The sequence below is a fragment of the Callospermophilus lateralis genome, chromosome 7 (assembly GCF_048772815.1).
Source record: "Callospermophilus lateralis isolate mCalLat2 chromosome 7, mCalLat2.hap1, whole genome shotgun sequence".
In the NCBI taxonomy this organism is placed as follows: Eukaryota; Metazoa; Chordata; class Mammalia; order Rodentia; family Sciuridae; genus Callospermophilus; species Callospermophilus lateralis.
The window spans coordinates 135,285,211-135,306,487 of NC_135311.1; the positions used below are offsets into that span (position 1 = coordinate 135,285,211).

Genomic DNA, 21,277 nt, shown 5'->3' on the forward strand with positions numbered 1-21,277 from the left:
AGCTCGCAATAAACACCTCTTTGCTGTTTACAACGATCTTAGGTCTCTGGTGTTCTTTTGGGGGTCCTGAATTCGAGCATAACGTTTCAGGACTCCTAAACAGCTCCTTTCCACAGAAATCACCAGCGCTGTGACCCCCCACAGGGCTTCAGGCCTCAGCATTCCAGCAGGAATGAGTTTAAAAAAAGTGGCCTATATACACAATGGAATTTTACTCAGCAATAAAAGAGAATAAAATCATGGCATTTGCAGGTAAATGGATGGCATTGGAGAAGATAATGCTAAGTGAAGTTATAAAATCCCCCAAAAACAAATGGCATTCTAATGTTTTCTGTGATATAAGGTGAGGGACTCATAGTGGGGTAGGGAGGGGGAGCTTGGGAGGAATAGATGAACTCTACATAGGGCAGAGGGGTGGGAAGGGAAGGGAGGGGGCAGGGGATTAGCAAGGATGGTGGAATGTGATGGACATCATTATCCAAAGTACATGTATGAAGAGACGAATTGGCGTGAACATAACTTATATACAACCAGAGATATGAAAAATTGTGCTCTATATGTGTAATAAGAGTGGTAATGCATTCTACTGTCATTTATTTTTAGAAAGCCAATTAAAATAAAAGAAGGAAAAAAAGGGTGGGGGCTGGGGAGGCAGAGCCAAACTAAAAAAGCTTGGTTTCAAATGCCAGTACCATAAGTAAGTAAATAAATGAATCTAGTTATCATAGAGTTTTTAAAAGTAGTTACTATTATATAATATATGTTAAAAACAGTTTTTGCCAGGTGCTGTGTCTTATGCCTATAATTCCAACATTTTGGGAGGCTGAGGCAGGCAGATCACAAAAAAGATCATCATTACCTCAGTAATTCATCAAGGCTCTCAGCAACTTAGTGAGACCCTGTCTCAAAATAAAAAATAAAAAGGGCTAGGGTTGTAGCCTAGTGGTAAAGGCCCTGGGTTCAAACTCCAGTACCAAAAATAAATAAATAAATAAATAAACAATGGTTTGTGTGGGTCATGGTGATGAATGCCTATAATCCCAGCTACAGAGGCTAGGGCAGGAGAATCCAGAGTTCAAAGCCAGCATCAATAAAAGTGAGACACTAAGCAACTCAGTGAGACCCTGTCTCTAAATAAAATACAAAATAGGGCTGGGGATGGGGCTCAGTGGCTGAGTGCCCCTGAGTTTAATCCTCAGTAGCCCCACCCCTGAAAAAAAAAGAAACAGGCCATTTTGGGCAACTCAGTGAGATCTTGTCTCAAAATAAAAACTGAGAGGAGCTGGGGGGAGATTCAGTGTTAGAACACCCTGGGGTTCAGTCCTTGGTAGTGCAAACAACCAATCAGAACCAAACCAAGATGAAACCAATTGGTTCTTATGTTGTATTTTATGAAGTTGCTTTTTAAAAGCTCAAACAGACGTGAATATGTGAGAGAAGGCTGGAGACTGTCGGAGCAATTATCATAGACCTTTCTCACTGCTTTAGTACTTAGAGCCAGTAACCCTGCTTGGGGAGGGTTTTTTCCTTTCTTTCTTTCTTTTTGCTAAAATGTTTGATATTCAATGTACCTGAGCATGCCTCCTGCTTGCCCTGCTTCCAGAATGTTCTCAACTGAAGTCTGCCATCTCCCCTAACGAGGGCGAAACCTGCGAGGGAGATCTAGATGAGCTGCACAGGGGAAGCCACCGTGATCTCAGCATCTGGGGACATGGCACCCTGTGTGTGAAGAGGAGTCCACTGTGGAAAGACATTTGTCTTCAAAAGCAGGCGGGAAGGGGAGGGCGGAGGGAGGGGGCCAGGGGGTAGGAATGATGGTGGAATGAGTCAGACACCATTAGCCCAAGTACATGTGTAAGACACAAATGGAGAGAAAATACTCTGTGTACAATCAGTGTCCTGAAAAATTGCGCTCTATATGTGTCATATGGAATGACTGCATTCTGCCATTGTGTATAACAAAATAGAATTAAAAAATAATAAAATAAATGAACTAGACATTCCCTCCATATTTTCAAAAATTGTTCATGATATTAGCTTATTTAGAGAGTCTGCTGGGATTACGAGAGTCTGTACCTCAAGGTACAATTGACTGATATTTCTTTATAACTCAGGTTAAATATGCACAACTGACTGAAATGCTACAAAATCAATTTTAAAAAGGCAGATCCAGGGGGAAACAGCAGGAGCAGCAGAGGCTGCAGCTCTGCAGAGAAAATAAATGCTTCCAAGGAACGTGCAGCAGGAGCTCTGTGCCACCTGGCAGGACACCGCTGTGGCTATGCTTCTGGTGGACAATGTGCGCTGGCACTGGGAAGGTCCCACATGGGTTGCCCGGGGACTGGGGTGCACCAGAGATTCCCAGAACTGGCAGTAAAGTGGATGCCAGTCCCAGAGGCTGACCGGAGCACCCAGGTATTTTCTGTAGTTCCTTCAGGACATAAATTGTGATAAGGACCTATAGTTCCTGAGTTCTGCCCAGGTCCCCTGAGCATATTAATAATACTTTGGATGCTCTTCCAGCAGTGTGATCTGAGGTGAATAATTTGGGCTTATAGTAGTTCTTGCTTTCTTTTATTTTATTCTATTCAACAGAAAGAAATTTGTACCCTAATTGATGAAAAGTGATGTTTTCCTGTTAACAAAGCAAGCACTACTACCCTCAATTTTATTTTATATTTTCTTTCTTTTTTTTTTTTTTTTGTACCAGAAATTGAACTCAGGGGCATTCAACAACTGAGCCACATCCCCAGCCCTATTTTGTATTTTATTTAGAGACAGGGTCTCTCTGAGTTCCTTAGCGCAACAGCATCCTTGCTGTTGCTAAAGATGGCGTTGAACCCACGATCCTCCTGCCTCAGCTCCCTGAGCCGCTGGGATTACAGGTGTGTGCCACCATGCTCAGCTTTTATTTTTTATTTTAAGACAGGGTCTTGCTAAGTTGCTGAGGGCCTCATTAAGTTACTGAGGCTGCCCATGAACTTGTGATCCTCTTGCCCCAGCCTCTCCTGTCTCTGTGAAAACAGGCAAGTGCCACCATGCCTGGCATCACCCAATTTAAACACCTTGAAGAACAAACACGAGGTTTTGATCAGATAAGCAGGCCTCCACCATTGATTTATTAGTTGGTTAAATCATGTCATTTTTTTAAAAAAAAAATTATAAAGTTGTATTTATTTTGGATATATTTTTTTCTTTTTTGATATTATGGATTGAACCCAGGGGCTTGACCACTCTGCTACCTTCCCAGCCCTTTTTGTTTTATTTTGAGACAGGCTCTCACTAAGTTGCTTAGGGCCTTGCTAAATTGCCCAGGCTGTGATCCTCCTGCTCAGCTTCCCCAGTTGCTGGGATTACGAGTGTGTGCCATCGCACCTGGCCAGGGAGTGTCTTTCAATGTGGAGTTCCCCGGTTCATGGATTGCTTCTTACTCGAATAAACTATTTTATCTTGTAAATGCATTAGATTTTAATATTGAACATTATGGCTTTAGGAATGTTCTTTCCTGAAACAAGAAAAGAGTGTTCATTAGATTAAAAGAAAATGCCCATATTGGGTGGGGATGTAGCTCTATGGTAGAGGAGTTGCTCACTGCAAAATAAAACAGAAAACTGGGCCTGATGGTGCACACCTCCCTGTAGTCCCGGCCACTTTTGAAGGCTGAGGCAGGAGCATCACACACTCAAAGCCAGCCTGGGCAACTTAGTGACCGCTTTTCTCAAATAAAATTAAAAAGGATTGGGGATATAGCTCAGAGGTAGAGCACCCCTAGGTCCCACAAAAACCAGTACCACAAAAAAACCCCAAAGGCAGCAAGAGCAGAGCTTGAAGTAGATTGACAGTTTCAAACTTATTTTCCCTGTAAGGAGGGGCAAGAGGTGGAGCAAGAGAAAAATCACTGATTGGTTAACCCCAGACGACTTCAAGTCACTTTTTTAGGGGTTAAAAGATGAAGTCTCATACTCCCATACCCTGGACACCTCTTTTTCCTGTAGTTAAATAGCAAACTGGGAGACCAAGGCAGGAGAATTGCAAATTCAAAGTCAGCAATTTAGGAAAACTCTGTTCAAAAGAAAACAAAAAACAAACAAGAAAAGGGCTGGGGATGTATCTCAGTGGTACAGCACCTGTGGATTCAATCCCCAGTACAAAAAAATAAAAACAAACAACAAAAAACAAAAAAGAATGAAAGGAAAGAAGGAAGGAAGGAAGGAAGGAAGGAAGGAAGGAAGGAAGGAAGGAAGGAAGGAAGGAAGGAAGGAGGGAGGGAGGGAGGGAGGGAAGGAAGAAGGGAGAAAAGGAGGGAGGGAGGGAGGAAGGGAGGGAGGAAGGGGTATAACATTAAACTGAAGTCAGGCATGGTAGCCCAGTCCTATAATTTGCTCCCCCGAGGCTCAGCAGAAGGATTCCAAGAACACTGCCAGCCTGAGCAACATTGTGAGGCCCCTATCTCAAAACAAATTAAACTTAATAATAATTGAATTACTTAAATGTGTACGTACACATGTGCACCATTTTTAATGATTCCAGAAAGACGATTTTTCAGAAAATATTTTTTATTTTAAATTATCTTTACATCTAGAATCAAGTGAAACATAACTTAAATACCGGACTTAGTTATATTGCATCTGATAGGGCTTCATGAAACAAGTTAATCTAGTTAAAATAAACATTAAATATTTCTGAGTGAGGTAGATATAGTAAAAAGAGTAGTTTGTTGGTCGGGCACAGTGGCACATACCTATAATCCTAGTGACTTGGGAGGCTGAGGCAGGAGGATGGCAGGCTTGAGGCCAGCCTGGACAAGTTAGACTGTCTCAAAATAAAAAATAAAAAATAAAAAGGCTATGAATGTAGCTTAGTGGTAGAGCACCCCTAGATTAAACTCTAATAAAACACACACACACACACACACACACACACACACAGAGAATGATTTCTTTATCCATGTTCTTCAGATATTCCCCTGCAATAGGTAAGCTGTACATAAATGGGGTAGGAGACTAAATGTTCCCAGGAAACTGTGTTCCAAAATGAGTGTGGAGGACCAGAGGGCTGCTGCTCTCCGAGTCTGGGCAACACAAGAGTGGTCATCAGTTTTTAAGAGTAGCCCTCACAATCCACAGAATTCTATCACAGAATATATCATAAAGTTATGTGGCTCTGGGGGAGGTACAGGGGATCTAAACCTGGACAGCACACATGCTAAGCACGTGCTCTACCACTGAGCTATACCCACAGCTCAAAATACTCATGATGTTGGTCAAAACTTGTGAGACAAAGCCAGGTATGATATCACACACCTATAATCCCAGCTTCTTAGAAGACTGAGGCAGGAGGATCATAGGTTCAAGGCCAGCCCCAGCAATTTAGCAAGACCCTAAGCAATGTTCTGAGACCCTGTCTCAAAATAAAAAATAAAAAGAACTGGGAACATGGCTCATTGGTAAAGCACCCCTGAGTTCAATCCTCGGGATACATTAAAATAAAAAAAAAGATAGTAATTTTGCTAGCAATTTTTGTTTGTTTGTTTGTTTGTTTGTTTTGGTACCAGGGATTGAACCCAAGGTTTTACACACGCTGGGCAAGCACTGTTCCACTGACCTTCTTTCCTATCCCTGTTATTGATTTTTTAAATTTATTTTTTGGTACTGGGGATTGAACTCAGGGGCACTCGACCACTGAGCCACATCCCCAGCCCTATTTTGGTATCTTATTTAGAGATACGGTCCCACTGATTGCTAAGAGTGCCTCACCATTGCTGAGGCTGGCTTTGAACTCAAGATCCTCCTGTCTCAGCCTCCTGATCCACTGAGATCATAGGCGTGCGCCACTGTGCCTGGCTTCCCCAGTCCTTTTCATTTTTAAACACAAACTTGATATGCTGCCGATGGTCTTACTAAATTCAAGTGCTGAGGCAGGCTCAAACTTGCAATCCTCCTGCCTCCGCTTCCTCAGTTTCTCAGACTACAGACCTGTACCACCATGCCTCGCTATTATCGAACACTCTTTAAAATGTCATTGTTCCTTAGACTTTGCTTTTATAGGATCAAGGACCCTGGCACTGTGTGGGGCTCAGCCTTGCCTGGGAAATGCCCCTGTAGGAAGAGCCCTGACACTGAAAGGCTCCAGGTGGTGGCTGCCATGATGACAGGGACCCACACTTTGACCTACATTTCTTGCTCCCCAACATCCTGAGAGGTACCCACAGCTTCCACCCTCAGTGGCTTCAGACATGGCAAAGTGGCCTTCCCAGGGCTGGTAGTCGAAGCTGTTCTCTGGTCTCAGGTCCCAGCTCATATTTGGTGACAATATTCTCAAGCCAGTTTGCTGAGCTGATCCCCCTGAAACACCCTCTACCTTGTAAGGGAACAAAAGACTGCTTCTCCCTCTCTGTCCTCAAGGGTAGCGAGAGGTTTTAGGAGTCTCTTGTGTCTCTAGCAACTCCTTTCCAATTTCTTTTCTACTGAGCCACTTTTTGTATTTTATTTTGAGACAGGGTCTTGTTGAGTTGCTCAGGGCCTCGCTAAATTGCTGAGGCCAGCCTTGAACTTGCAATCCTCCTGCCTCAGCCTCCAGAGCTACTGGGATTAGAGGTGTGTGCTGCCACGCCTGGCTTCATAAAGCACTTTTGTTTTTGTTTTTGAGATGGGTTCTCACCCTGCTGACCAGGCTAGCCTGGAGCTCCTTGCTTTAGGGATTGTTCTCCTTCAGCCTCTGGGGCTGCTGGCATAGATGGGATTTAGGAAGTGAGCCATCACACCTAAGAGGTTTTAACTCTAGAACATGTTCACAATATCAGTGTGGCCACGGACCCCTGAACAATGAGCTTTCAGGGGTTTCTCTGTGTCCAATGTCAGATTAAGTCCTTTGGTGTCTCATGCTCAGAGCTGAGGGTGACCCTGTGAATGAAGCTCTGTGAAAGAAACCCCTGAGAGCATCTCCACCCACCCAGAATCCCTTCCCCTTCCTGCCTGGAGATCTGCTAAACCAACCAATAAGCTGAAAATCCAACCAGGATTAATTGGATGAGATTCAATAATCTAGTCAGATATGAGCTTCTGATTGGAAGGGAGGGGTTTGGAGAGGAGGGATAAAAGCTTCAGAGCAGCCAGAGAAGGTTCCATAGAAGGTTCCATGGACCAAGAGTCACTGCCTGGACCTGTTGACACCTGGAGAGCCAGACCGTTCCATCCAGACGTGCAGAGAGGGTAAGTGACAGCCCCCCCCAAGGATGCGCCCCCCTGTCTACCACAGCCAGTCTGCCCTGGTGACTGCAGCCCAGTTTGCCACCACTGCTGCTGCTGATTCTTAGGGATTGAACCCAAGGATGCTTTACCACTGAGCCTCATCTCCACAGACCTGTGTTTTATTTTGAATCAGGGTCTGCCTAAGTTGGTCAACGTCTTGCTAAGGTGCTATGGCTGACCTGCAACTTGACTTTTTGTGGACTCAGGATTGAACTCCGGGCTGCTTAACAAATGAGCCACATCTCCAGCACCTTTTACGTTTTTTTTTTTTTTTTTTTTTTTTTTTTTTAGACAACTCCGAAGTTGCCTAGAATCTCCCTAAATTGCTAAGGCTGGCCTTAAACTTTTGATGCTCCTGCCTCAACCTTCTGAATTGCTGGGGTTAGCAGCACGCACCACTGCACCCAATGAATTTTTTTTTTTTTTTGGCATTGAAGATTGAACTCAGGGGCACTTCACCATTTGAGCCACATCTCCAGCCCAATTTTTGTATTTTATTTAGAGACAGGGTCTCACTGAGTTGCTTAGACAGAGTCTCACTGAGTTGCTTAGTGCCTCACCTTTGCTGAGGCTGGCTTTCAAGATCCTCCAGTCTTAGCCTCCCTAGCTGCTGGGATTACAGGCGTGTGCCACTGCGCCTGGCTCAGTGCAACATTTTTAAGCGAGAGCTATGTATTTGATTTTGAATTGTCTTGACAATTTTCATATGTAGTCTATATTCCTTTAAATGACAGTGCATGGAATTTGTGTATTGTGGTTTTACAAGTCATTTTGTATTTAGAGCATAAAACAGGGTGAAGGTGTTGCTCAGTGTTAGAGGACTTGCCTAGTACAAGGACCTGGGTTCAAACCTTATCACCACAAAACAAAGGAATGTGTGCGCATGTATGTGATGTATACATCTTATATCAATGTTTTATTACTGGATTTTGGTGTCACAGTTTGAATAGAATGTATTCTCCCAAAGGTTCAAGTGTTAATGAAAGGGGTGAGACGATTGGGTTATAAGATCCATAATCAGCACATTCATCTATTTAACGGATTTGATAGGACTACATACTGGGTGATAAACTCTAGGCAGGTGAGGTGTAGCTGGAGGAAATAGGTCCCTGTGGGTGTGTCTTTGGGTTTATATTTTTGGGACCAAAGGCTTGGTCCCCATCCTCCATGCTGATCCAATAGCAATGACAAGATATTGAGAAAAACGAAAAAGGTTTATTGTTTTGCTAGCAAAGAAGAAATACAGGGACTAGTGTCCCAAAGCCTGTGCTTCTGCCTATCCTCAGGAACAGGGGCTTTTATAGAGGTGATCAAGAAAATGGGATTAGGAAGGAGAGATCAGGAAGGACATCAGGGAGATCATGAAAGAGAAGGTTAGAGAAAAGAAGATGCGGGGGTGGGGGGAGAAACATGTGAGTTTCAAAGCCACAAGGGATATAGTGAAAGCATCCCGTGAACCCTTGTTAACGTTTCTTGGCACCGTGCCCACCACCTCCAGGCTGCCCTGTACTGATCAGCTTTTCTGGGGCTCTGTTTGGTCATGTTCTTCTGCCTCTTGAGCAATGGAGCTGGCTGTCTGTGAAATGAACCTCTGAAACCAGGAACCCCAAGTAAACTTCCTCTAAGTTCAGCAACCAAAAGTTCTGATTTTCATTTTTGGGGTCCAATGGGTACATAACCCAAGGCTATATGTGGGCTTGGTAACCTCCTATATCACTGAGCTACCACCCTCAGCACAGCTCCTAAGCTATAGCTATATGTAGATTTACATCTGTGCAAGTCCACATATGTATATACTTTTGTGTGTGCATGTGTGGTACAGGGAATTGAACCCAGGGCCTCACATGCTCAGCAAGCTCGCTACCACTGAACCACATCTTGAGCCTCGGACAAGGTCTTGCTCAGTTTCCCAGTCTGCCCTTGAACTTGAGGTTCTTATTATTTAAAAAATTATTTTTTGGTAATGGGGATTGAACTCAGGGTGCTTTACCATTTAGCCACATTCCAGCCCTTTGAATTTTTTATTCTGATTGGATCTCTCACAAGGGCCTTGGGTCTTGTTACGTTGCTGAGGCTGGACTTGAACTTGTAGTCCTACCGCCTCAGTGTCCCAAGTTGCTAGAATTACAGGCTTGTGCCACCAGGCTGGGCATTGGCCCCGACATTTCCATTCTCTTTAAGGGGATCCTAAGTGAGGTTTAGGTTTGGGATGTGGATCGGTGGCTAAGGCACTTGCCTGACATGCATTCAGCCCTTGGTTCACTCCCCAGGATCTCAAAAGTGAGGATGAGTCACCTGTCCATAGGGGGACTGGTGAGCCTTCAGACTCCTTGATAACCAGTGGGATTAGCGTTGGGAGGATCAGAGTGGACCTGGATACTGGGGATTTGAGCCCCACCACCACAGAGCTGTGGCTTACCAGGATTTGGACCTCGGCTGGATGAGAAGGGGTTTTTTAGGCTTGGCCTGAAAGGGTGCCTCTGTTCCCTGCAGAGTCAACAGGATGAGCATCAGGACCATACCCACACTCCAGGGCCTGGTGATACAGAATATACTACGCAATGAGGCCTTGCCCATTCCCAATCTGGAGTACCTGCCCAGGGTGCTTACCCTGCAGTTGTACAAGGAGGCTATAATGGGGGGTCACATGGAGATGGTAAAGAAGATGGTGCTGTCCTGCCCCCTGGTCTGTCTGCCTGTGGACTACCTGCTGAAGACAAGAGATGTGAAGGCCTTAAAAACCCTACTGAATGGGCTAGACTTGCTGATTTCCCAGAACATTTGCCCCAGGTGAGGGGGGCCGGGAAGAGACATCTGGGGGAGGCAGGACAGGGTGAAGGGTGGACCAGGTGGTGCCAGGGAGGAGGCTGCCCTGCTCCCTCTACAGGAAGGGTCCCTGGCTGGATTCAAGGAGAAAGGACATGGAGAAAAATAGGAGAGCAGAGGAGCAGCCGCCCAGAGCAAGGGGTTCACTGGGGTCTAATGCACAGGTTGGAAGTCCGCGGTTCTTTGTCTATTTTTTGAGCCTCCTTCCCATTTTCTCCATAGGAAATGGAAACTGAAAGTAATTGATTTTCGGGAAGTGAATCAGGACAGCCCCAATGAGTGGTCCAGAGCCCCACTGGGTGCCTGCTCACAAGAGGCCACGTCTCCAAAGGAAAGAGAGAAATGCAGCCAAAGAGCAGCGAAGCCACACTTGAAGATCTTCATAGATTTTGATCTGGACCAAGTCTTCCAAAGATTCCTTGGCAGTCTCAGGGAGTGGGTGGAGGAGAGAAAGGGGGTGGTCCGTATATACTGCCAGAAGCTACAGATCGGGGGTTTCTACTTGAAACTCTCTAAATTCCTGAGGACTCTGCCATTGTACTACGTGCGGGAACTGGAGGTGAATGCTCAGCACTGGACTCGAGAAATAATGGAACATTTTTGTTTTGTCCTGATCAAGATGAGGAACCTTCGCATCCTCCATCTCTCCGACTTGAGCCCACAGGTCTTCACAGGCCGCTCCATAAACAGGTGGTATTCCCACAGATACAGCTTTCAACTGCGGAAGGTGAACAAACTCCAAGAGCTCTACGTGGACAACGTCTTCTTCCTCTACGGAGCGCTGCACAAAATCCTCCTGTAAGCACGAGGGGTGCGCATTGCCGCAAAAGCCATTTTTGCTTACTGAACATTAAAAGGGCTTGAGCCCTGGCCACTAGCCATGTCAGGGAAGGAGATGCTGGAGAGTGACCGAGTGACCTCAGGTTCTGGTCCCCTGCTCATTCCTGAAGGATGGTCTCATCACCACCCACACAGAAGTAGAGGGCTAAACCAGGGTGCATGGTCTGGGAAGTGCCACCATGTTGGGAAGCCAGCTGGGAGGGACAAGAGCTAGTGAGGGTGGGTGAGGTTCCTTCCCTGGGAGGCCTGTCCAGGGAAGGAGGTGGGAGACGGGGTAGAGGAGAGGGTGCTGCAGGAGGGAAGCCCCCACACCTGACCTTGCAACAGAGAAAATCTGTGCTCTCCAGCGGGGAGCAGAGGAGCTGCCCCCAATGCCTCCCTGGGGAAGGCTGCTCTGAGCCTCAGGTGGTGATTTGGAGTTGAGGGTGAGGAGGAGGGATGGAGGGTACAGGGTGTGAGCCTCCCCAGTGGATAACCCGGGTTGGTTTCCTTCATCTTGCCTGGGTTTGTCCTTCGTACATGACTCCCTCTGACCTCCTGTGGCCAGAGCTGTGGCCTTGGGCTTGGCAGTGAGTGGAGGAGCCTTAGAGATGATGGGCCCACCTGGTCACTCAAGTGGTGAGAAAGGCTCACCCTGAAATGGGTGAGTGTAGGAGCAGATTCTGCAACCCGCAGTGTCCTGGGGGTCCACCATCATCAGAAGGTCAGGGCGACCTTGGGTTTGGGATTAGTCAGTTCTCGCCTACCATTTCCACTATATCCACTTGGTGCCCTCATTCTCCAGAAGTAACTCTTTGCTTTCTCTCCAGGAGTCGGACCCCCTTGAAAACACTCTCGCTGAGAGGCTGTCCGCTCAAGGAGAAGGACTTAAAGCATCTGTCCACGTGTCCGAGCACTGATCAACTGAAGTGTCTGGAGCTCAGCTCTTTTTCCATGCAACGTATGAGTCCTGAGCCCCTGCGGGTCCTGCTGGAGAAGGTGGCACACACCCTTGAGACCCTGGTCTTAGAGTTTTGTGAGATAACAGAGTCCCAGCTAAATGCCATCTCACCAGCCCTGGGTCACTGTTCCCAGCTCAAAACCTTCAGTTTCTGTGGGAACCAAATCCCCCTGACTGCTCTTAAGAACCTGCTGAGCCACACCGCTAGCCTGCCACTGGAACAAGCAAAGTACCCTGCCCCTCTGGAGAGCTTTGATGAAATCCTCTGGGGTTTTTGGACTGAGATCAACCCCATGAAATTTGACCAGGTTCAGAAGGAGCTGATTCAGCTGGTGAAGGACATCAGGCCTGTCCACGACATCCAGATTTATTCTTATGATTGTATTCTTCACCTCAGACATACAGATTTTATTGCCTGAAACCCAGTGGCAATTCGGTAGGAGGGAATTGTTGACATGCACAACACATTAGCTTTCTTGGGCTGGGGGTGAGGCTCAGGTAGAGTGCGCCCTTCAGGCATGAGGCCGTGAGTTAGATCTCCAGAACCTCAAGAAATGCTTCTTATAAATTTCTGATGGGGTTCATGTGTGCACATGGCCTCAAGTTGAGTCCAGTCTTGACAACTCGGGATGACCGTCTCACAATAAGGGCTGGGGATGTAGCTCTGGTCAAATGCCCTGGCTTTAATCCCCAGTAACCCTGAAAAATGGGTTAGGGTTGGCCTTCAGGAGGATAGGTATAAGGGCCTTCATTTTATTATGCTATTTGGTTTTTGGCTCTATTATTCCATAATAAAAATGTACTAAATTTTCACTGCTATGATGATTTGTGTGTGTGTGTGGGGGGGGGGGGGATTTGAATCAAAGTGTGCTCAACAATTAGGCCACATCCCCAACTATTTTTAAGACAGTTTCCAAGTTGCCCAAGACATAATTAAGTTGCTGAGGGTAACCTTGAACTTGATCCTCCTGCCTCAGTCTCCCAAGCTGCTGGGACCACAGGTGTGTGCTACCACACCCGGCTGCTAATTTGAAATCCTTTGGAAGCATGGGACATAACTGCCATACCTGCCTTGCTGGATTTGAAGCCCTGCTTTTTTTCTGTGCCTCTGCTCAGGGCCAAGAAGCAAGTCTGAGCTACCAAGACAGACCAGCAGTCCTGTAAGCCTGGTGCTGCCTGCAGATTTGTTCAGGGAAGTGAGGGGGAGGTTAACTCGTAAAGATCAGACAACCATAGCCAAGGTCAGAGGACAGAAATCGCAGGTACTTTAGAATTTAGTCTGCACTGTGTGACCAGGCTATTTAAAAGGACTTCCAGTTGCCTAATTCAGACACCACTGGAGGTTCAAGGCTACCTTCTGGCATAACTGAGGAACAGGATTCAAGACTAGGATTATTTTCTGTTTGGTGGGGGCTCAAAATGGGTTTTTTTGTTTGGTCATTTGCTGATAATCTGCCCAGTGTGATCAATAAAACAGGACACTCCTGGACCCCATTCTTGTGGATTTAACCAAACCATTTTTCCACTATTCTTTTTGCAATCAAATAACTCTCTCCTTGTTCCAAGCATCTGCAGCTTCCAGAACGAGCGGATGTGTGTTCTGAAGAGGCTCAGATCTGTACAATTGTGGCCAGGCCACCATTTGGGAGGAGAGTAGAGAAAGATCAAAGTGCTGTCACCTTCTGCAGCTGCAGCATGTTGCTGAGGTCACTCTCCTTCAAGCAGCCTGGCTCTCTCTCCCTCTTGGGGTGAAAACCTGCTACTTGCCAGGCAGGAGCAGCAGCTGGAGAAGGGGTTCAACTACTTTGGTGACTGTGGCTCTAGCTGTGGAAGGGGCAGGCAGGGGGCTCTCTGCTGTCCCCATATGCCCCCTACTCCCCAATACTAGACTGGCTCCTCCTCCAGGTCTGAGTTGGCATCACCTCAGAGGCCCTCCCTGAACACCCCATCGTCCACACCATGGTTGTTCCATAGAAGGAATGGATCACAGTGGGCACATTGCACATTCTTGCTTCTTATAGGTGGCCAGCCCCAGAGACAGGGACTCACCTGCCATCTTCATCCATGAGGACGGTACCTGACCCTCTGTCTAGCCACACAGGTGCTTAATACATAGTGTTATGACTGAGCTACATCCCAGTCCTCATTTTTTCTTTTGACACAGGGTCTCAAGTTGCCACGGCTGGCCTCCAACCTGTGATCCTCCTGCCTCAGCCTCCTGAGTTGCTGGGATTACAGCTATGAACCACAGTGCCCTCTGGTCTTCTCTGTATGTGGCCTGTTGCCCACCAGGGCCTCCCCCTGATGGGTGCACTTCTCAGCCTGGTGGTCTCAGGAGGGCTGAGCTTCCTACATGACAGTGGCTCCCAAAGGGCAGGAAGCACAGCCTGCCAGGTGTGTTAGGCTCCTCTCCAGGGCCCAGTTCAGCAGCACTCCAGCATATTCATATTCTACTCCTCAGAGCAGGGCTGGGGATGTAGCTCATTGGCAAATACCCCAGTCTCAATCCCTTATACCAGGCTCAATTCCTTATAAATAAAAAATAATAATAATAATAAGGAGCGCTGGGTGTGGTTGCACATGCCTGTAATCCCAGTGATTGTGGAGGCCGAGACAGGAGGACCTCAAATTCAAGGCCAGCCCCAGCAATAGGGAGACCCTATCTCATTAAAAAATTAAAAGGCCAGGACATGTGGCTCCGTGGTAGAGAACCCCTGGGTTCAATCCCCATCACAAAAAAAGAAAAAAGAAAAGTCATTGTCCTGTGGATGCCAGGGAACCACTGTGAAGCTCCCTGCCCGTCCCATCCAGAGCCCTTGGACTGCTGGGTCTCACTGGGCACATGACTTCCCTGTGAGCACCAGTGTCCACGAGGGAAAAGCAGCTAGTAGGACCAGTCTGGCGTGGAGATTTGAAAACTGTGGAAAGTACTTGGCCTGTGCTAGGAGCTCACCGGGTCACCGGGTCACCCGGTCATCATCAGCCTGACTCTCTTCATCCTCCATCCTCTCAAGGTTGGAAAGACCCCAGGGCACATCTGTAGTCACTCTCCTCGAAGAAGCCCAGGGTTCTGAGTGACACAAGTGCAGAATCCAGGACCCTACCCCCACTCCATGTGGACTTCTAACACTAGGCCCAGGGACCCTGCTGCCTTGCAACCTAAGGTTGGGGGTGCTCTTGCAGGAACCAGAACTCATGGCTGATCACTAGTGACTATCCGTCTCTCCTGGGGAAACTCAGCCCACTCACTTCCAATGGTTAGAAATACCTAGAATTAGTCTGCACTACCTTGTGGGTGGGGGGGGAGGGGCTGGAGATGAAGCCTAGGCCTCCCACAGGCTAGGCAGGTGCACCACCCCTGAGCTCCGCCTGCCACCCAAGACCATTAGTTGTTACTTTTGGTTCTATTCTAATTTGTCTTCTGTGTCAATGTGTCTTTTTTTTTTTTTTTTGAGGTGCTGGGGCATGCATGTCTCTGCTGGACTGTGTGTGTGTGTGTGTGTGTGTGTGTGTGTGTGTGTGTGTGTGAGATACCGGGGATTATGCACCTGGGGCACTTTAATATTTAGGTACACCCCAGACAACTTTTATATTTTTATTTGAGACAGGTTCTGACTACATCTCCCAGGCTGGCTTGGAACCTCCAATCCTCCTGCCTCAGCCTCCCAAGTTACTGGGATTGTAAGTATGCACCTCAGTACCTGGCCATAGAGCATTGAAAACCCTCAAGAGATTACATTGCAGTGGGGAGCAAGTGCCATAACTAAAAGGAGAATAATAGCCTCAGACTGCAAAATTCCTCTGGATGAGTGTTATACCAATACCAAGACCCTCAAATAACTCTCAGACCACACATTGCCATTCCAATTAAGCCTTTATTGCTGGCCAGTAGCAGGCATCTACTCTCTAAAATCAAGATGGTCAGAGTGGTGTATCCCCATCAGTGATGCTTCATATTTAAGCCAAAAAACCACAAAAGAGAGATTTGGGGGTCTAGCCAATGTAAGAAAGCACATTGAATATGTAAAGAAGAGTAGTGTACTACAATTTTATTGATGTTTTTATATTAACCAAGTTACAGACTCTGTAATATGGAACAATACTCTAAAATAACAGTTGCTGTTTCACCAGAGATGTACAACCCTTCATTTGTCAGGTTAGTTGCTCTAGAGAATAAAACTTAACAGTCATAATGTAATTAATATTTTAACAAGTGTTTGTCTTTTTAATATATAAATCAAACTTTGGTTTATATCAGTAAATTTTGGTTTATATAGACAAGGCAATACTTGTAGACGGACAGTACTCTGGTGTCACTACACAAGACAGAAAACAAAAGCCTTGTAGGTTATTTGTTAAAAACCTATTAGACTGAGAATTAACCCTTGTCAATTGGCCTTAGAACAAAGCAGAATGTAATCAGAAAATCATATTAACCCAGATGTATCCGATCAAAATTATGAATTTAACAAATATAGACTTCCAAAAACCTTCCTGGCCTTCTTCCTGAGGTGGTCCTGCTCATCAAAGGTGAAAAGAATTCAGGGAACGTAGACAAATGACAGGGCCTTATTCCTCCCTGAAGGAACTTCCCAAAGAGGAACTCCATTGCTCTCCTCGGGAGAGTCACCCAGGTTGGGGTCCCATTGTATGGTTACATATGAGAGTCCAGTCTCCATTATCCACTGAGGGTGGGAACTGTGAGCTCTTTGGGAAGTTGGGGAGCAGAAGATACGAGTCAACGGCAAGTGTCTCTGATATGGTTTGGATGTGAGGTGTCCTCCAAAAGTCTCTGTGTTAATGCAGGAAGTGAAATGATCAGATCAGATCATGAGAGATCTAATCCAATCAATGGATTAATCCATCAAATGGACATATTTCTCTCTCTCTCACTCTCGCTCTGTGTGTGTGTGTATTCTGATAATTACCATGTTTTCAATCCTAGATAACCATTGACAAACTGCAGTTTCAGATGCCCTCTCTGCCTGCTAAGGTCCTCTGACAATGACTGGTTTTAGCTGGGTTTCCATAACCCAGGGAAGTGCCATCCCAACCAGGATACAGTTCAACTTTCCTCCTCAGGGGTCTTCCTGGGTCTTCTCCAAAGCTTTTGTTTGTCCAAGGCCTTTTCCAAATTCAAAGAGTCCTGTCCTTTCTGTCCTACAGTCTTTCAGTCTGATACCTTGTCAGGACTCTCGAGATTATCTTATGACCCAAGCCACTGGAGTGAGAAAAGGTGTCGGGGGATGACCAGAGTGTCTGGCTGGGAGCTTCCCACAGAAGGCACATAGGAGACCACTCATCACCTGGAACTAGGGGAGAGCAGGGAGCTGGGGCTGGAGAGGTGGCCCCAGGCAGGGCTTGCTAAGTGGCAAGTGGCAGGCTTGGGCAGGCTTGGAACATGGCCTGAGCTCTGTTTCCATTTCCAGAAGGCTGTTGAGAGGACCATGCTCCCTAGAGGGAATTAACAAGAAACAGAGACACCATCAGAGGAATTATTGCCACCAAGGTGAGAAAGACTGGCTTGCACTTGAGTGACTATGGGCAGCTTGGCAGACCCTGGAGGTGGCCCTGGGCAACTTGACCCGAGGTTGCCCTTTTGCACCACACAGAGGAGTAAAGCTTCTTTTGGGCAGGGAAGAAACCTGCAGTGGCAAGGGTAGTAAGACTGGCCTTGGGGGGGTTGGGGAGTTGAGGCCCTGGGTTCCCAGAGGCCACGGGCAGCCAGGCTCTGCCTGCACCAGGGGTTACAGGAGCTCTAGTCCAGGAAGGAACAACTCCCAGCAGAAAAGCTAGATTCACACACAGCCGGGGTCCAGTTTTCTAGTTTCGTCTCCCCAGGGCCCGGCAAGATGCCTCATTTCTCAGATGGAGAAACCAAGGTCCAGAGGCATGGTGAAGTGTGCCAGCACCTTCATATCTGGCTGAGACAGACCTCAAAGTGAGCCCCACAAGAGTCAAGGCTAACTATGGTTTGCCTTCAAGTTCAAGCTCTCCAAGCATCAGGACACTGCCCAAGTGCACCACCAGCACCTACATGCTGTCCAATAACAAAAACAAACAAAATCACTTTTGGGGGTTGGCGAGGTCTGGTTTTGAATTAACTTTCATGTCTGCTTTCCAGAGTCAGTGCCAATCACAGAAACCAAATTTGAAGTCAGAGCCACCTGTAAATCAGTGTCAAATGAGCCACTAGGGGACAGGCTTGTCTCAGGGTGTCCTCTCTCCCCCAAGCAATTTTCTACTGCTGGGTTCTAGTCTAGAGCCAGATGTCATGGTGCCCCTAGAGGAAATGGTCAGCTGGTGAGTGGACTCTGCCTCAGGTCTGGGTGTCCACTTACCCTTAGCTGTTTTCTTTTTCTTTCTCCTCTTCTCCTCCTCATTCTCGCTCTGCACCCCCTTTCTCCTCCCCACCCCACCCCCTTTTTTTTTTTTTTTGGTACAGGGGAATGAACTCAGGGGTGCTTAACCACTGAGCCACATCCCCAGTCCTTTTTATGTTTTATTTTGGACAGGGTCTCCCTAAATTGCTTGGGACCTCGCTAAGTTATTAACGCTGGCCTTGAAATTGCAATCCTCGTGCCTCAGCCTCCCCAGCCCCAGACTGCTCTCGTGCCCACTCTGTTGCCTTTGAATGTCAAACAATAGCAGTCACCACGCACGGAGGATATATTATGCATAAAGTTTGGGCTCATTATTCTTATCTGAATTCGACATTACCACATTACCATTGTACCCATTTGATAAGAGGAAGAGACCGATTCAGAGATGGGCAGTGAGCCTAGGAGGAGGGGGACTGAAATTCCCACGTCTGTCAACACTCTTGGCTGTTACATCATACTGTCCCCACACTCAGCAATGCCTTGCTCATTTTATTGCTTTGTAATAAAATTTTAGATTCAGGGCCTCCTGCTATAGCTGGAGGAAGACTTCAAGGACATCAGGGTCAGGTCTAATGTTTACTATGCTTTCTTCCCTGCAGAACCTGTTACTCCAAAGAAATTATATAAATCGACAAATAGACTCGCTCAGCTTAGTAGAGTGGCTCCCAAAGTGAGGTCCAGCAGCAGCACCCCCTCTGGGAACTTGCTGGAGAGACCGTTTCTCTGCCCACCTCAGACCTGCTGATCCACTCCAGTGGACCAGTGACCCTGGGTTTCAGGCCCCCGGGGGAGTCTGGTGCTGACGGAGGCTGAGTGAGACGGGGCGCAGGAAAAGCCGCCTCCTGGGGGAGATGGAAAACCCTCCCCTCGCTCAAATGGAGCTGCTGCTGCTACTAGTTGTGCACCCAGATTTGTTGATGGGTGGCCCATGTCGACTTGTGAACATTTGCTCCTCCAGCTCAAGTACTTCCGGCGCCTTGGAGCTCACGGTCCCTTGCAGCATGTGGGTTGAGTGTAAGACCAAGGAGAGCTGACCACGTACAGAAAGACACCGTCCTTGGGCTCCACTCATGGCCTTCGCACTGCCCGTGACCATCCCAGCTGCCCAGAATGGACAGAGTGTAATGGAGGCTAGCAGGACCAACAATGTCAAGTGCAGAGAACCCCCACCTTGTCCCTTCTATGATGTCCACACCCTCATCCCGAGAACCTGTGAATAGGAGCTTATGTTCAAAAGGGATTCGGCAGGTGTGAATCACTGAGGGATTGTGGGTGGGTGGGAGGATTTTCCTGGACTGTCCAGTGGGCCCAGGAGGGTCCTTGTGAGGGGAGGCAGAGGGAGAGGAGAGACCCCCCTGCTGACCTCAGAGGTGGATCAGCCATGAGCCATGGGAGGTAGGTGTCCCCTAGGGGCTGGGAAGGCAAAGGAAGAGTCAGCCAAGACCCTCCAGAAGGCAGGCAGTCCACAGACCCCTTGCAGACTTTTGGCCCTCAGGACCATACAAGAACAGACCGGTGCTGCTTTAAGGTGCCGGGACTGTGGCATTTTGTCACAGCAGCCATAGCAAACTGATACACACTCTTGCTGGGCTTCTAGCATCTGCCAAGTGACTCAGAGCCCCACATGCGCTATTCCAGGGACCTGAGCCAACCTCTCGCCTCCTGCCTGTCCCTTCAGTTTTCCCGCCTTGGCCAGAAGTCTATTCCCAGGTAGGCCCCCCCAGCCCCTCCTGGCTGGACCAGGCCTCCCCGCCTCCACTGTGGCTCTTTGCTCTGAAGAACCACCCGACCTGATCTCCCTCATTCCCTCCTTCAGTGGCCCCAAGGTCTCTAGTCCCCTATGCCTGTCCCCAACGCCTCTGTCCTATATTCATTGACTGTTTCTCTGTATCGTTTCAATTTTAGTATATGTGCTGCCAAAGCCGGCACATATTGACTGTTTCTCTCCTCCTGCTGGGCTGAGGCTCCATGAAATCAGGCCCAGCCTAATCAGCACCACAGCTGTGTGTGGAGCCATTGGATGGGGTTGGCCAGGTGAGGAAGGCCAGGGCCACTCTATGCTCAGCTGTTTCCTGGAGCTCTTCTGGCACAACCTTTCTGCACATCTCACTTCTTTCTGTCATTCAATCACTCAACATTTATTGAACACCTAGTATGTACCCACCTCTTACTTCCAGTCCCAGGGGACAACAGTGTCCTAAACAGATGAGGACACTCAAAGGAATAAGGAAGGAAGTGGAGTAGGTGCTGAACTAACCTTAGAGCCTGAGGCCAGCAGGTGGCCTGTGAGCGGATGACACAAACCCAGGCTTCCCAGCTCTGAGTCATACTATTGTCTATAGCGCAAAATCATCGCCGAGACAGGCTCATGCCCACGAGCCAAGCACACAGGGGGCCGAGGGCTTCCGCTGGCTTGTGTGCCGTGAGGCACGAGGTACAAGGGTGAAGCACGCACACCAGTGACCACAGCTCCTGGACCCAAATCCTGGCCCTGGGCCTCAGTAGCTGTGCAACCTCAGGTCACTCAATCTTTATGAGCCCATTTCCGCATCTGGAGACAGAGGTGACCCAGTGATCTTGGTTCTACCTTAGGTAATGGGATCCGATGAAGGATCAGCCCCTGCGGGCCCAGACCCTGGCTCCAGTGCGTGCTCAACCTGCAATAAATGCCAATCTTGGCTTCTTTTTTTTTTTTTTTTTTTTTTTGGTCATTTGCTAGAACGCAGTAGCAAGTGCCAAGAAGGTAGGAAAGACATTCAGGGTAGAATAGTTCTCTCCATGATCTATTCGTTGTTTTGTTTGGGCGGCAGAACACACGGGCTGAGCTCATCATCAGGTCTGCTTCTCCCATTGGACCAGACGCTCCCTGAGGGTCTGGGACCTGACTCACATGGACACAGGACCGAGTTACACGGACACGCTGGGATGGGGGGTGGTGGGTGCTAAGGACGGGAAGGCAGACAGCTGCCTTCCTCTCTGGCTCTCACAGGAGGAATCCACGGGAGGCACTTTGCTCTGAGTCTGGAGGGCGAGACCCT

At 47.8% G+C, this 21,277-nt stretch overlaps 1 protein-coding gene across 1 annotated transcript; it reads left to right on the forward strand.

Annotated features, from left to right (window-relative positions):
- Positions 1-9,753: 9,753 nt before the first annotated feature.
- LOC143404554 (PRAME family member 12-like) lies at positions 9,754-12,275 on the forward strand. Its single transcript, XM_076862658.2, has 3 exons — positions 9,754-10,040; positions 10,299-10,874; positions 11,726-12,275. Exons 1-3 carry the CDS (start codon positions 9,754-9,756, stop codon positions 12,273-12,275), a joined length of 1,413 nt encoding a protein of 470 aa, XP_076718773.1.
- Positions 12,276-21,277: the final 9,002 nt, after the last annotated feature.

Coding starts and splice junctions, on each gene's coding strand:
- LOC143404554 (XM_076862658.2), top strand. CDS start 9,754: ATGAGCATCAGGACCATACCCACACTCCAGGGCCTGGTGATACAGAAT. Junction 10,041..10,298: donor TCCCAGAACATTTGCCCCAG/GTGAGGGGGGCC, acceptor TTTTCTCCATAG/GAAATGGAAACTGAAAGTAA. Junction 10,875..11,725: donor GCGCTGCACAAAATCCTCCT/GTAAGCACGAGG, acceptor CTTTCTCTCCAG/GAGTCGGACCCCCTTGAAAA.